General features: G+C 36.8%; 3 protein-coding genes across 3 annotated transcripts; all 3 read left to right on the forward strand.

Moving 5' to 3' along the window:
* The first annotated feature begins 1,821 nt into the window (after nucleotides 1–1,821).
* LOC120338470 (dynactin subunit 1-like) lies at nucleotides 1,822–7,748 on the forward strand. Its single transcript, XM_039406487.2, has one exon. It carries the CDS (start codon nucleotides 1,883–1,885, stop codon nucleotides 5,681–5,683), a length of 3,801 nt encoding a protein of 1,266 aa, XP_039262421.2. The 5' UTR covers nucleotides 1,822–1,882; the 3' UTR covers nucleotides 5,684–7,748.
* On the forward strand, nucleotides 6,293–9,369 carry LOC120338472 (small ribosomal subunit protein uS7m-like). Its single transcript, XM_039406489.2, has one exon. It carries the CDS (start codon nucleotides 7,790–7,792, stop codon nucleotides 8,531–8,533), a length of 744 nt encoding a protein of 247 aa, XP_039262423.2. The 5' UTR covers nucleotides 6,293–7,789; the 3' UTR covers nucleotides 8,534–9,369.
* A 134-nt stretch (nucleotides 9,370–9,503) lies between these two features.
* LOC120338471 (NAD-dependent protein deacetylase sirtuin-7-like) lies at nucleotides 9,504–14,430 on the forward strand. Its single transcript, XM_039406488.2, has 5 exons — nucleotides 9,504–10,045; nucleotides 10,534–10,661; nucleotides 11,252–11,379; nucleotides 12,042–12,222; nucleotides 12,884–14,430. The coding sequence occupies exons 1-5, from the start codon at nucleotides 9,568–9,570 to the stop codon at nucleotides 13,376–13,378; spliced, it is 1,410 nt and encodes a 469-aa protein (XP_039262422.2). The 5' UTR covers nucleotides 9,504–9,567; the 3' UTR covers nucleotides 13,379–14,430.
* Nucleotides 14,431–14,766: the final 336 nt, after the last annotated feature.

Genomic DNA, 14,766 nt, shown 5'->3' on the forward strand with positions numbered 1-14,766 from the left:
TTTGTTATTTTTCACATATTACAGTATTAAAATTTACCATTTTAAAAATGAATAAACTCAGAAACTGTATGCTGATATGATATCAACTCCACAATTATGGAAAATTATACTGCAGTACTGAAATATAAGAAATGAATAGCAGATTTACATCATGATTCAGTGAATGTTCGTGTGATTACTGGATTATGTATTTTTGGTTATTACTTATCGATCTTAAGATCGGTAAGTATGTTGATAGGTATTTGTTTGTTTGTCTGTTAGATGCACGCGATATCTCACGAGAGCGAGGTTCAATCTGCTCCAAATTTTGCATGAGCTTTCATCATAGCTCGGATCAGAAGCCTATTGATTTTGAATGGATTATGTCGTATAATTAGCGAGGTATTAATTAATTAGTGATGGGACATATGGTGTCACTATGGAGTAAGACCACTGTTTTGGGGGATCCCCTAACCTTCGATCGATAAGTCTTCGGTTTCCAACCGAATTTCTAGTATTTTATATCATTAAAAAAAATGCTCTTCTGCCTATTTTTGCTAACTTTGGTTGTGTTTTCGTGTCTGAATTGGTCAACTTCAATACAATATTGTATGCTTCAATTTTGATGATTCGATCGTCAGACTGTCGCAGGAATAAAAATGACGAGTACAACATTAAGGTATACTGATATAATTTGAAAGTGCCAGTATTGCTACACACCAGCCCTAAATTATATTTCAGTATGGCACACTATCAAAATCCAAGAATTTACCTCCATTTGGTTCAATTAAACGAACACTCCATGTGTCTCATAAACAAGGGGCATCTGGCACCACGTCAGATCACGCCATGCTTGTCTCAATAATAATCTAAATTAATCGGGCCGTCATGTGACCAAAATTGCCGTTTTTTTGCTCTTGAATGCCACGGTAAAATTTTGTTACCTTCTGTAAATCGGATTTTTTTTTCCAAGGAATTCAATGATCACGTTATTAGATTGCGCTTTTTTTGTAGTATTTTGTGCAACTTCATTATACTGTATTTTTATCGATATGGAGGGACAGCAATGTCCAAACGTCTCCTAAAGGAGGGGTGTCCGATCGTCTGTAAAATGGGGTTCTCTGAAAGAGACAATGTCGCTCGATCTGTATAGTGTGCTGTACTGTATTTCAATGTTTCGAGTGATATGTTACACAATTACACACTGACGTATCTGTTGATTTGCATCAACTTTCAGTTAAAGTAGGGAATCTTTTGACTGGCTACCTAATTCCATACAATTTATTTTGTTTCATCTAATTCCATATAATTTATTTGTTTCTTATTTTGTTGTTAATGTAACTTGGATGGGACTTTTCATCTGGGCTGGTGCCGTCTTTAAACGGGTTTATAAAGAAACTCAGAAGAGTTATGAAAATGATCAGTTCAAAACTAAGTATCCTAACTAGAATTTGTAGTTTATCCATCTCATACATGAAAGCATCAGCGAATGGCGTGGTGTGCTTAACGTTGTATTGCCTGGTGTGCTTAACTGTACATTGTAATATGTACAGATGTACCTATGTTATTATGAAAGTTTTAGCCTATTGGGGGATAGATAGAAAAACAAATAAAATAAAACTGTTTACAGAATCAGGAAAGCGAACTAAAATCTAGGTTCAAAACGGACAGATTTTAGATTAAAAGGTCTTGTCAAAAGAACTAGTACATGTTTGCTCACCCAAGTGTATTCGAATACACATAAAATACAATGAACATCCTTACTGCGGTAAAAATCGAAAAAGTGCCAATGATGAATAAAAATTAAATTTCACCAAATAAGTTTTTGTTCTAAAAAAAAGGTTATTTTATATTTTTTGCAGTCTTGCATTTCTCTTATTCTAGTATCTGCTAGTTAGGAAAAATGGCGGAGGGAATGAAGATTGGGGCGAGGGTTAATATTATTGGAAAAAATTTGAAAGGAACAATTGCTTACATTGGCGCAACGATGTTCGCAAGTGGGAAATGGATCGGCGTTGTTCTGGATGTTCCTAAAGGAAAAAACGATGGCACAGTGCAAGGGAAAAGATATTTTGAATGTGGAGAGAATTTTGGTGTCTTTGTTAGACAGCAACATATTAATGTGATTCCGCAAGATTCTGGCGGAGAGCAGGCTAGTGAATTAAAGACTCCTAAGTCTGTCTCTAAGAATGTAAAGAGGGTTTCAGAACCTGGTGCTCGTGCTCCGAGCCCTTCTCAACTTCCTACACCAAGTTCGAAAACATCAAGCCTGCCGATTCCATCATCGTTACAAAAACCGTCAGCAAAATCTGGGATTTCACCACCAAGCAGCAGAACACCGGCACCAGTATCTTCTGCTCCAGCTCAAGAAGAAACAACTGAAGCTGTTGCAATGCCTCAGCATCATGAACCACAGCCATCTGCGCTTTCAAGCATATCTGCACTGGCAGGGGGAGTGTCAATGGCGGAAGTTGAAATGCTAAAAGCTCAAGCTAAGGATTGGAAAGACAAATTCGAAGCGATCAGATTGAAACGACAAGCGGATAGGGACAAATTAAAAGATCTAGAAAAATCGAAGCTTCAAGTACAACAGTTAATGGAATTTAAGAACCGCATGAGCGAACAAAATCAAGATTTATCGAAGCAACTTCGGGAAGCTAAAAAGGAAGCGACAGAAGCTGTCGAGTCTAAGGAACACTACATAGAAGAGATGTCCGACGTCCACGAAACTGTCGAAATGGCGACCCTTGATAAAGAGATGGCAGAAGAAAAAGTTGAAACTCTTCAAGTTGAAGTTACTTCTCTCAAAGAAAGGGTTGAAGAATTACAAACTGATTTAGAAATCATGAAAGCGGAGATTGAGGATAAAGGATCCGATGGTGCTGCATCCAGTTATCAGTTAAAACAACTCGAAGAACAGAACGCTAGATTGAAAGAAGCGTTGCTGAGATTGAGAGATTTATCTGCTGCAGAGAAAACGGAACGGTTAGGAATGGAGAAACAAATTGAAAAGAAAACAAAAGAACTAGATGAAGCATTGAACAAAAAAGAAAAAATCTCCGCTGAACTGGAAAAAGCAGAATCTGTTATCGATGAGTTAAAAGAGCAAGTGGATGCTGCTCTCGTAGCGGAAGAAATGGTTGAAGAATTAACAGATAAAAACTTAACTTTGGAAGAAAAACTCGCCGATTATGAAGAACAAATTCATGATTTAGAAACGATGAACGAAATGAATGAGGAATTGCAAGAAAATGCTCGAGAGAACGAAATGGAATTAAGAGAGGAAGTTGATCTCGCTCGATCGAACATGAGAGAAGCAAGACGAGAGACTGAGGCAGCGAACGAAGCGATTAATGATTATCAGGATACCATCGGAAAATTCCGCAAACTTGTGCAAGAGCTACAAGAAGCAAATCAAGATTTGCGTCAACAAAATTCAGATGATGGCAAACCTGAAGAACCGGAAATACCGGCCCCTGCTTTCAATTACCAAATTAAAATGGGGGGAACAAAAGCTGCTGCTCGCTCTATAGATCTCGATTTGCGAAAATTGGAAGCGCAACAAGCGAACGAACATGTAAAATTTTTATCTATGTTTATGCCTGGTTTGTTCTCGAAACGTGGTGGAGATAACGACTGCGTTCAGGTTTTACTGCTGGTTCAACGAGTTGCTAGAAAAGCTGAAATAATAGCTAAACATGTTGCGGATCGTTTCGAGGTTTCTGTGGCTGTTGATAACGTGGCTGATTATCGCGGAGCAAGAGGAGAGCAGTTAACTTTTTCTACAGGATTTGTAAACACATTAACACAACTTAAAATTCTTATGGAGAAATTTGAAACTGCTTTGGGACATTGTTCCGTTGAGCTTTTTCAAAAAATTGGAACTTTACATGCTGAGATGTCTCCCCATGAGTTGGTTCTGGATGTCTTAGCTGAACAACTCAGAAAAGATACTTTGGACGAAACTACGAAAGTTGACCAACTTACTAAATCAGTAGACTTTTTCAAGCATTTATACAGTGTTCACCTAAGTAAAGAACCGTATTTGGATTGTTGGAAGCTTATTGATGAATATATCAACCAATCTACCGCTCTTCTACAAAATATTCATAATAACGCCTCAAGAATGAAGTCTTATTTGAAGACAGGTCAAGAAACAAGCGACATTGGCCTCCTACTTCGTGATATTGACACAGCTTCTTCTGACGTGAAACAATTTTGTAAGAAGTTACGGCGTCGAATCCCACAACCTCCGGGAGGAGAGGACGGAAAAATGCAGTCAAACAAATTACCAATGCTTAAATTTAGTCATGATACAGTTGGTAAGATCCAAGAAAGTGAAAACAACCTTTTCAAAATCTCAGTCGCATTAAATACTGCAATAAGTCAGTGTTCACTTCAATCTGGTCCTGATTACAGACAACTTTCTCACCAAGAACTACAAGCAATTTTTGAAAGATCAGCCAAGCCCGTATTTACCACAGAGAAAGATGGTTATGAAGGTGTCAGACTATCTATAGGGAACGTAATGGCAACAATGAATTCACTTATTACTTCTCTACAAGAAGGGGAATTTGATACGAAAGAGAAAAGACCTGAGGTGTCACCACCAGTTAAGAAACGCGCCCAAGCTGTTAAATCTGAAATAACAGACTCTGAAGGGCTTGCAACGAAATTAAGCGATAAGGATACAGTAATTCAAGAACTAAGAAAATCTTTGAAACTGAAATCGGCTGAAATGGGGGAAACGAAAATCAGAATTGGAATGCTAGAGAGAAAACTAGAAAAAAGTGGAAAATTTGGAGAAGAACAAGTCAGCAGATTGCAACAAGAAAACGATAACATGAAAGAAGAATTGAAAAAGAAAGATAGAGAATATGATGAAACGTTAGACACTCTTCAGCATGACATTGACACGCTCGAATATGAAAAGTCCGAACTTAAGCAGCGTCTTATCGCACAATCTAAACGCTCGTACGCTGATGTAAAAGGAGATACAGACCGCGCATCACCTTTGAAATCAAATATAGCTTCACTATTAGCTGGAGCTACGACAGCGTCTGGTGGGACGCCAGGTACTCAGATTGTCGTTGAAGACTCTCCGTTAATGAAAGAACAAATTCAAGCACTTGAAGTCGCGTTGCGATCCCTGAGAGCAGAAAAATACAAACTCTTAGGCAAGAGTTTACATGATAGAATGAAGAGATTAACTCCAATTAACGTCCAGCGAAAAACAAAAATGGAAAAAGATGAAACTAATACTGAGTTACGAAAACTTCATCTTAACCTTGAAAAATTGAAAGAGCATGTTGTATCAGTCGTTTGTCCAAAAGTTGTGAACATTAGTATAAAGAAATCTGGCGCGGAACTAATCGGAAGCAAGTCACCATCTCAACAATTGGTGCAAGAGCAACTAAAATTACAAATAGCAAGAGAAAAAGTCGCTGAATTACAAATCAAAGCTCGCCAACTTATGGCGGCAACTAAAATGGGAAACCGTGTGGAACGACAGTTCACTTCGTTCCCCACCACTGAGTTTTCGAAGAGTTTGCTCACAGCTGGTGCAGTGGAGATAGGACGACTATCACTACCGTCAGATTCATCTCAGAAAGCTCAAGAGTCATTCAAACCATTAGTTCTGCAACCTGAAGAGCTGATGCAACTTCATAACAAAGTTGTCCAACCATATTTAATACAACAGTAATAATTAACTTTCCAAATTGAGAGAGAATTTAAATTGCACATTTTTTTCCTGTTAAAGCGGGTCTGTTTCAATAACTATTACCGGTATGGTATATATTACATTCAATATTTAATTGAATAATTAATTTGGTTACTGTTTACCCCAGCTATCATAACGCCCAATTCTATTTTGTTTGAATTCCTGAATTAATTTTTTTTTTTCATCTTTAATTAGAATTTAATATTTAACTTGATACATATTTTCATTTACTTTCTAGGGCTGGGCATTTTCTTGACGAGTATTCATTTAGTTTGTGATCAGTCTGTATGATTTGATTGAATCGATTCACTTTTCTTAATTGCTATTCACCCGCAAGTACCAGCAATTATAAATATATACCAAAAATGCCATTACCTAACTTCCTTTGTTTATATCCAGCACTGATGGCACAGTACAATAGCCTGCTAATCATGACGAATTTTCATTTCACGCATAATTACATTATGAATTGAAGGTGGCAATTTTAGTTGAATAATTTGGATATATTCTCTCATCCCTAGTTATAACATTATATCTCATTATATCAGCGCAGTGGTTCTTAAACATTTCAGGCCACGCCCCTTTTTGCACGCCCCACCTCAAAAATAACTAGCTAACAATGAGCTACAAAAAACAGATAGAACCGGGGAAAGTATGTTTCATTCCAAAAACACGTTGAAAATGTGTACATAATAAAAAAAATATGAATATTCAAAATAAGACAGGTAAGATCATATGTACCTGTAATACATTTTTTTTTTGAATTGGCTTCACGCCCCCTTAAAAAATTGTCTACGACCCCCTTGTGGGGCGCACCTCACCGTTTGGGAACCACGGATCTAGGGTCAATCAATATTTACTTACACTATGATTTATATTCTCAGTAGCTCATGGCACTTTAGTGGGCCGCCCATAATTTCGCTCACAAACCAGTCCCCTTTGTTTCAGAGTGAAAGCTCTGAACTTTGCTTGAAGTAAATATCCTTTAAAAATCCATGACTGTAAAAATAGTGGTCGTTTAGTTGTCTATTTATCGTCACTATAGTGTATATTATGTATGGTGCTTGCCAGATATGTATTATTTGTTGGTTGGCAATGTCATCCATGGAATGAGAGCTCAATTCACGACAATTTTTTCACACTTAACAAAGTGCAACTAACTTTTTCACTCAAACAATTCAGATTTGTCAAGCATAGTCACTGCATAAACTGTGCTTAAATTTGTTAAAAAATTATGAATTTCTGATCGGATTCCAAATAATTTTCTTTGGCCTTCCATGGTTGAGATTTCACCTTCATTAGTGTCACTTTATAGTTTATAGCCCCATATAGTTTATCTGTCAGTACTCGTATTATATACCTATTTTGTGTATTTTCATTGCTTGTAATTCATTTTGTTCCGAAACAAAGTTCCTTTGCTTTAGGGTATATACCGCATGCAGTGTTTCAGTCCTGTACAGTCACCTATTTATCCATTGAAACCACTTAGAATATTGTTTACAATCTTTGTTAGGCTTTGTATTATCCGCCACAAAACATAGGGAACTATTCATCTTGAAAAAAAAAAATTGACTTCCTCAATTTGTTTACATCCCGGGTGAGGTGGTGGACTAGTATTAGTGGGCTAATAACTACCAGGGTTTGAGCCAGAAATTCTCGTATATAGTTAGACAAACATCCCAACTTTCAGACCATCATACTCCTTATGGAGGCAAAATTATCGAATATATTCTGAAGGGGTTTTGATAATTACTGAAAACAACAGAAAGACACAGTTTGGGAGAATTTATCAAGTTCAAAATTGAGGTCGAATCCAATCTTAAAGGACATAATATGTCACATTCACATTCGAAATAGCATGGCAAAAAATGAGCATTATTGGGGCAAGAACTGAGAGGAAGTGTTTTTCGGCTCTAGTGGTTAAAGCGCCCATTGTTAGTCTTTTTCCGCTTTTTTCAGTAATTATCAATTCTCCCAATTTTGTTTCTCCTCACATACATTTAAAGATATTGGTTCTAATACTTGTTCAATTGTGTATTTAAATATAGCATAACTGAGTTATAGTTAGTTACATGGTCTAGAAAAATCATGCTCTCATTGGTAAAGAATGCTGTTACTTTGCAAAGAGTTTGCTTCAGGCATTTGAATGCTAAATTGAAACTGAACAGCTTGAATGTATTATCGGCCAATCAAAAAGCTGCACATCTCTCTACAACTGGTATGGTTAACTCTGTTTGGGAAGAAGACTGGGCTGCTCCAGTGCCTGATCGAGAATTTTATCGTCAACATCCACCAGAGGAGGGCGATGCGCTCTACAGAACGAACGTTCGAGCAGCTCCAACGCGACATTTTTACTCGTATTTTTACGATCCTGTGCTTCAGAAATTTGAAAAAATGATTTTGAAAAAGGGACAGGGATATACAGCTTACCAAATATTAAGTAATACTTTGCGAAAAATAAAATTAACGCAGGTGACAAAATATCACAGAGCGTCTGAAGAAGAAAAGTTGGATATTGAAACGGACCCCGTTGTTATTTTTCATCAAGCGATTCAAAACGCCACTCCAGCGATGAGTTTAAAACGAACTGTCAAGGGTGGGTCGGCATTCCAGGTTCCCGTTCCTATTTCAGATAATAAAAAGTTTTTTTTGACGTCAAGCTGGATTTTAAAACATTGTCGACAGCGCAGGCAAAGGACGCCAATATCAGATCGCTTGGCTAAGGAAATACTAGCCGCATATAACAATGAAGGAGTCGCAGTAAAAAAAAAGCAAGACCTTCACAGACAAATCCTTGCCAACAGGGCTTATGTTCATCTAAGATGGAAATGAAATAATGAATCAAACAATTGTTGAATTAGGATTTATTAATGCTTGCTGGGAAATAACTTGAGTGATTGGCTTGGCGCCTGTTGTACACCCCAAATCTAGGGTCTGGTCCAGGGGTGGGCAAGGTGTTTGGACCAGGAGCCAAAAATTTTGCCCATCTCGACACCTAGACTGGCTGGCCATGCAGTAGGCCCTATTACAAAAGGAAAAGTTGAAAACAATAAGCCTCGTGCCAAAACTAAATTTAATCGCAATCTCAAATTCTTTGAGGTATTTTTTAGCTAAAACATCAAAATTTAGTTTAGTTTGGTTGTTGGAGCATCAGGTGGGCCGGATTTGGCCCACGGGCCGTAGTTTGCCCATGCCAGGTCTAGTCCATTGATATTTCACCATTTGTATGAAATATTCAGTTGATTGGGGATCTATTTAAAACTTGTGAACGTCCTTTCATTATCATTATTGTGAACCTTTTGTCCGAGAAGTCTGACTTTTCAGACGAAAAATTTGTGGAAGTCTGATGCAAAACCGCCTAACCACTTACTATGAATTATTTAACAGTTTTTCACTGAGATAATTTTACAATACTGATGTGTGTCAATTCTAGTATATACCGGTTTGGCATGGGGCTTGAAACAAGCCTTGTTCAAACTATTAAATGTTGACCCTTCCAAGTTTTGTTTGATGTGTTCAGCCAGTACTCTCGTAGTATGTGTACCAGGTTAGGGTTAGGCTTTAATTTTATTCCAATTTTCCTCATTTTAGTTCGGGGACTGTCTGTGTTAGCCAAGTGAATATCTCCCTGCTCATAGGTTTCCGTCCCTTTACACAACTTGATGTAAAGTAGGCAAACAATATTAGTAATTCCACATTGGTACACACACTTCTGGAGCGCCGTTCAGCCAGCTGTGTAGGATTTATATCCCTTCTCTAAGTTCTCTTCCAACAATTACTGTTCACTTTTTCATTTTTTTTTTGTATTTTAGATTTAAATTTGTGATTTATTATGACCAAAAGAATGATTTTAAAATAGTTTTGACATGGGAAGGTATGATGGTAGATTAAGAAAAGAGAGAAAGACAAGTACAATACAACACAATGAAGTTTCTTCTAAACAAACAATTAGGAATAACATTAAAACCATCTTGAAGAAAGACGCGAGTTTACTGACGAAAAACGAGAAAGAACTACTGACTAAAAATGAAGATTTTGTTCAAAAATTGGATAAACATCAAAAGGCAGCGACTCTCAGAAAATCCAGACTTTTGGAGATTGAAGATGACGCTTGTATTGTGATGGAACAATGCAAAAAACTTGCTGAGGCGTTAAAAACGAACAAGCATGTGATTGTATACACGGGAGCTGGAATGAGCACTTCAGCGAATATCCCGGACTTCAGAGGTACGGAAGGAGTTTGGACCAAGTTGAGCTCAAATGTGAAAATCAACCTTGAGCATAGCTTGACTAAAGCGGAACCCACTGTCGCTCACATGGTACTGAAGAAACTGTATGATGAAGGTAGGTGGGCTTTTAAATATCCAGTTTAAATAAAATTTGAGGTCAGGAATAAAAATAATGATTTATCTAATCTACTGTTGTTATGCAAGGTGCCCAAAAAATTTCGCCCGATTTTATAGTAATTACAATTGTAGTTCTCAATTATCATACAATAAAATTTATTTAAACTCACGATTAGTATTGCTATAAAATTAGGCAAAGTTTTCTGGACACCCTGTATATAGGCTACATATTGGAATAATTCATTCGAACAGTTTATTTCCATATATAACGTAGAGCATGTAAAATAATGTACCTATATTTAATATATTTTGAACTCCCTGAAAAATTGAAAATGGCCAAGTCATAGTCTATGTTTAGTCATAACACCTGTGCAATAAAACTTGAGTTGTTGTTGTTGGATTGTTTTCAATGTACAACGTTATTTTGTTTTTCCATATTATTTGTAAGGAGTAAAATACAAAACACATATTTGTTTTAAATCTCAGGAATTGTGAAACACATAGTGTCTCAAAACTGTGATGGACTTCATCTTCGTAGTGGTCTTCCTCAGAATGCATTGTCTGAAATCCATGGAAATATGTATCTAGAAATTTGCACTGAATGTGATAATAAGGTATGGATTGTTGGAAATAAATATTATATTGAAACTTTTGTACCTTTACCTAATGCTGTTGATGTTCCTGAAACTGTTAGAAGCCTAAGAAAAACATAAGTTTTTGTAGTGAATTGGTCATATTGAAAATCGATGAAATAAACTGAAATACATTTTTGAGCCACTCGAAACCAAGCCCATTTTTTGCTGAAAAGTGATTTTTTAGTAAGATATCTGATTCCGAGATATAAGAAATTACTATAGAAACTGCCAGAAGCACAATACAACTCAAATTTCTAACTTCCAGTAAATAAGGAATTGGATTTTGAATATACACATATGGATTTACTCAAAAATCATCAATAAATAAAAATAATATACTAGTAGTAAAACAATCTCAAATTTATCGTTGGTTCAGATTAAAACCTCATAATCTCCCGAACCAAATGCATCCTAAAATAATATCTCTCAAAATAGAATAAAGAATACTTTCTAAATTAATTTATGTTCACAATCATAACAAAACTATTTATTCGAAAAGAAAGTAAATATTGATCATGTGATGACCATGACCACTATATAAAAATCATTGCTATTTCATGTGTTTCTAGATTTATCGCATTTTTGATGTGACTGAAAAGACTTCTCTTCGTCGACACAATACCGGAAGGATTTGTGAATCATGTCAGGAGGAGTTGAAAGATACGATTGTTCATTTTGGAGAGAGAAGCAAGTTAAGGTATTTACGAAGTGACATCTTTTACAAAATAGAATTCTCTTCAAGAATATGCTATTTAACTATCCAACTGTGCGTGCTTTCTCCTTGTTTGGAGTGATGGTATGGAAACATATCGTAAAAAATTGTGACCAAAATCGACGGACCAATTTTTTAGTTCACTTATTGGCTATGGGGGAATGAGAACTTACATAATAACGTTTCAGACTCATCGATATGGCTTAGACATGTGGTTTTTGTTTTAGTTTTTTTTGAAAAAAAAAATCAATTACTCAGATGTTAAAAAGCAATCTGAGAAGAGAAAGACTAATTATATCATATGACGAGCCATTCCTTTCTCATATTCATATGTGTGCAGCACTAGTGTGGAAATAGCTATTCAATGTGTACTCCCGTAGTATATGTACCAGGTTAGGCCATAATTTTATTCCAATTTTCCCTTATTTTAGTTCTATTACGAGTTCGGGGACTAGTCAAGTGACTTCCGTAGTATTTGTTCTTGAAATTATGGCCTAACCCCAAACTGAAAGTATATTACTTTCTGCTGTCCGCCATCTTGGTTCACATACTACGGGCGTGCCATTTATTGGCTTGTCCCTGTCAACATAGCACATGGTGCCCCCATTATTCAGACAATCAATGTTTAATATTATCATTGATTTTAGGTGGCCTCATAACTGGCAAGGTGCTGTTGAAAATGCTGAAAAATCAGATTTGATTCTCTGCCTTGGTTCAAGCTTGAAGGTTCTCAGATCTTACAAACATTTGTGGATGACTGACAGACCGAAGCATAAGCGACCACAACTGTATATCGTTAACTTGCAATGGACACCCAAAGACACTCAGGTAAGAATATGAAGTATTGTTTTTCTTCAAATCTGGACTCCTAATGAATGGAGCAAAACTCCAGTGGTTCTCAATCTTCTACTGACTGAGTGCCACTTTGTGTTTTTTACTCTGATAGCGTACCACCGATAACTTCCCAGCTTTTGGAGCGTGGAACAATGGCACAGTAAACGTGATATGGGAGTACTTTATATTGTGGCACTACATCTATTTTCAGAGCTTCTCTTAGAGCACAATGGAAAGAGAAAGCGTTGCTGGCTGCTGCCCTATTTTAGCCATCTCAAATTATTCAAAGATTCTCAGTGACCACACTTACCACTCGCATAGCACAGGTTGAGAACCATTGCTTTACTCAAATGCAACTCGATATCCCACGAAGTGTGATTAGCGGTGTAATGGCGAGCGTCTAACGTAGGCTTACCATATATACCATATATAGGCTTACCATACCGAGACTATGCAGATCGGACAAACTTTGATTTAGATTCTGAAACTTGAAATATCTGAAACTCCTGTCATATCTTTGCGAGTGGATACCGGGTATCTAATATAGCCATGAATTAGTTTGCACGAGGGGTCGCCAAACATCTTTTATAAGATTCATAGGTAAATTTGATGCTTCTATTAAAAAAGTGAATTCTCGTGATTTTTATGTTTACAGGCTTCTATGAAGATCCACAGCCGAATAGATTTTGTCATGGAAACAGTATGCAATATACTTGGACTCTCTATCCCCACCTATTCCAGTGAACAGGATCCTCTGTACTCTCTCGCGACACCTAGCAACTACGAAGGACAGAGAATGCCCATACCTCATGCTTTTGTAGAAAAATTCAAAAGTTCTAAATTACTTGAAAGTGCAAATTTTACTGCTAAAAATGAAACAGAAAGCACCTTAGAACATTTTCAGTGCACCAACAGCATAGATCCTGTTATTAAAAATGAGTTTGGAACTATAAAAATGTTTTCAGAGAAAGCCATACTACCTCATACCCCTTGCACAACAGATGACAACCCGACGCAGTATTCTCAGGAAAGTGATGTGTCTTCCACCTCAACCAATGCAAACAATGTACCAGCATGGTTCGGAAAAGGCGTAAAGTCAAAAATAAATTCTATCAAGAAAAAGAAAAGATGGAAAAACAGGAGAAAATAATATTTTTGTGCAGATATGTCTCTCGCCCATTTGTCAACCTATCTTCCCGCACTCAGCATATCTTCATCTCTTAGCATTGGTAGTAGCTGTTGTATATTTATCCCAGGGGAGAGAAAAGAGGATACGACGGCTTAATCATATGGCGAACCACGGCCTCTCGTCCAGTTACCAGTTCATGTCGGGTATGGGATTAGTTAGCCATTATTTGTTTACGAAAGCTTGTTAGTTCTCTTCCAGCGAATTATCCGAGGAATTGATATCATGACCCTGTTCTCAGTGCTTTACATTGAGAACAATTAACAATAGCGTAGAATTTATCATTTGCCTTCACAGAGATAAAATTTGATAAAACTTAGCATATGGCAACCTCTCGCTCTGTTACCTGTTCGAATATAGGGATAGTACACCAGTTTATTCATATTTAAGCAGAATGTTGAGCATTCCATCATTTTTAATATCATCCAGTCAATTTGCGAACACACTCAGGATATTCAGCTGTGTGATACTGATAGCAAGCGTGCCCTCAATGCATATCATGCTGAACTCCTTGCAGCTGCAGGGTGGTTCACGTAACTGTTATAGCTTCTTTTACCATCAAGTGGTCCATGCATCTGAAACAAATAACTGGCCAACTAATCCCATACCTGACATGAACTGGTAACCGGACGATAGGCCAGGGTATATGTGATTAAGTGGTCTTCTTGACTTTCCCCTCCCCCTTTTACCAATCAACATTTTTTCAATATGCATCAGCTCAGGGATGAATTTGTTTTACAACCTTTTTATATTAAACAGAATAGCATTTTATTTCTTGTATGTAGGACTTTGATTAAACCAGGGTTGATAACAGTGTGTTTAAAACCTTTATTCGTTTTATCTTTTATTTTATTATTTATCATTCCCTGAAATGGTCTTATAATTTTCTGAGCCTGGTAATGGTACGGATTTTAATGAATAAATAATGTTTTGCATTCCCCACAGTCAAAAAATTGCAAATGCTGATTTATTCAAGTTTATTTCTTTCTGTCGTACAAAAATACCAAAAAAGGTGATCATGATTTTTATGGGTAGGGAAGCCAGCTGACTAAAGGTGGCTATAGAGCAAGGATGGGCATAGACTGGCGGGCTATGTAAGTGTGACTTAAAAGTTACATTTTTGAACAATATTTACATTGTTGCAAAAGTAAAAGACAATAGGCCTCATGTCAAAACTAAATTAATCGCGCAATCTTTGGCCAACGGTACATAGTTTACCCATATCTGCTATAGACCTACTGCACACAATTTTTCTGAATCTGATTAAGATAGGATTCTACATCTGTATCTCGGGAGAAAAGAGAAGTTTATACGAGGGCTTAAAAGTATGGGTAACCGAGCACTCTCTATGT

The sequence above is a fragment of the Styela clava genome, chromosome 10 (assembly GCF_964204865.1).
Source record: "Styela clava chromosome 10, kaStyClav1.hap1.2, whole genome shotgun sequence".
Classification (NCBI taxonomy): Eukaryota; Metazoa; Chordata; class Ascidiacea; order Stolidobranchia; family Styelidae; genus Styela; species Styela clava.

Coding starts and splice junctions, on each gene's coding strand:
- LOC120338470 (XM_039406487.2), top strand. CDS start 1,883: ATGGCGGAGGGAATGAAGATTGGGGCGAGGGTTAATATTATTGGAAAA.
- LOC120338472 (XM_039406489.2), top strand. CDS start 7,790: ATGCTCTCATTGGTAAAGAATGCTGTTACTTTGCAAAGAGTTTGCTTC.
- LOC120338471 (XM_039406488.2), top strand. CDS start 9,568: ATGGGAAGGTATGATGGTAGATTAAGAAAAGAGAGAAAGACAAGTACA. Junction 10,046..10,533: donor GAAGAAACTGTATGATGAAG/GTAGGTGGGCTT, acceptor TTTAAATCTCAG/GAATTGTGAAACACATAGTG. Junction 10,662..11,251: donor GCACTGAATGTGATAATAAG/GTATGGATTGTT, acceptor ATGTGTTTCTAG/ATTTATCGCATTTTTGATGT.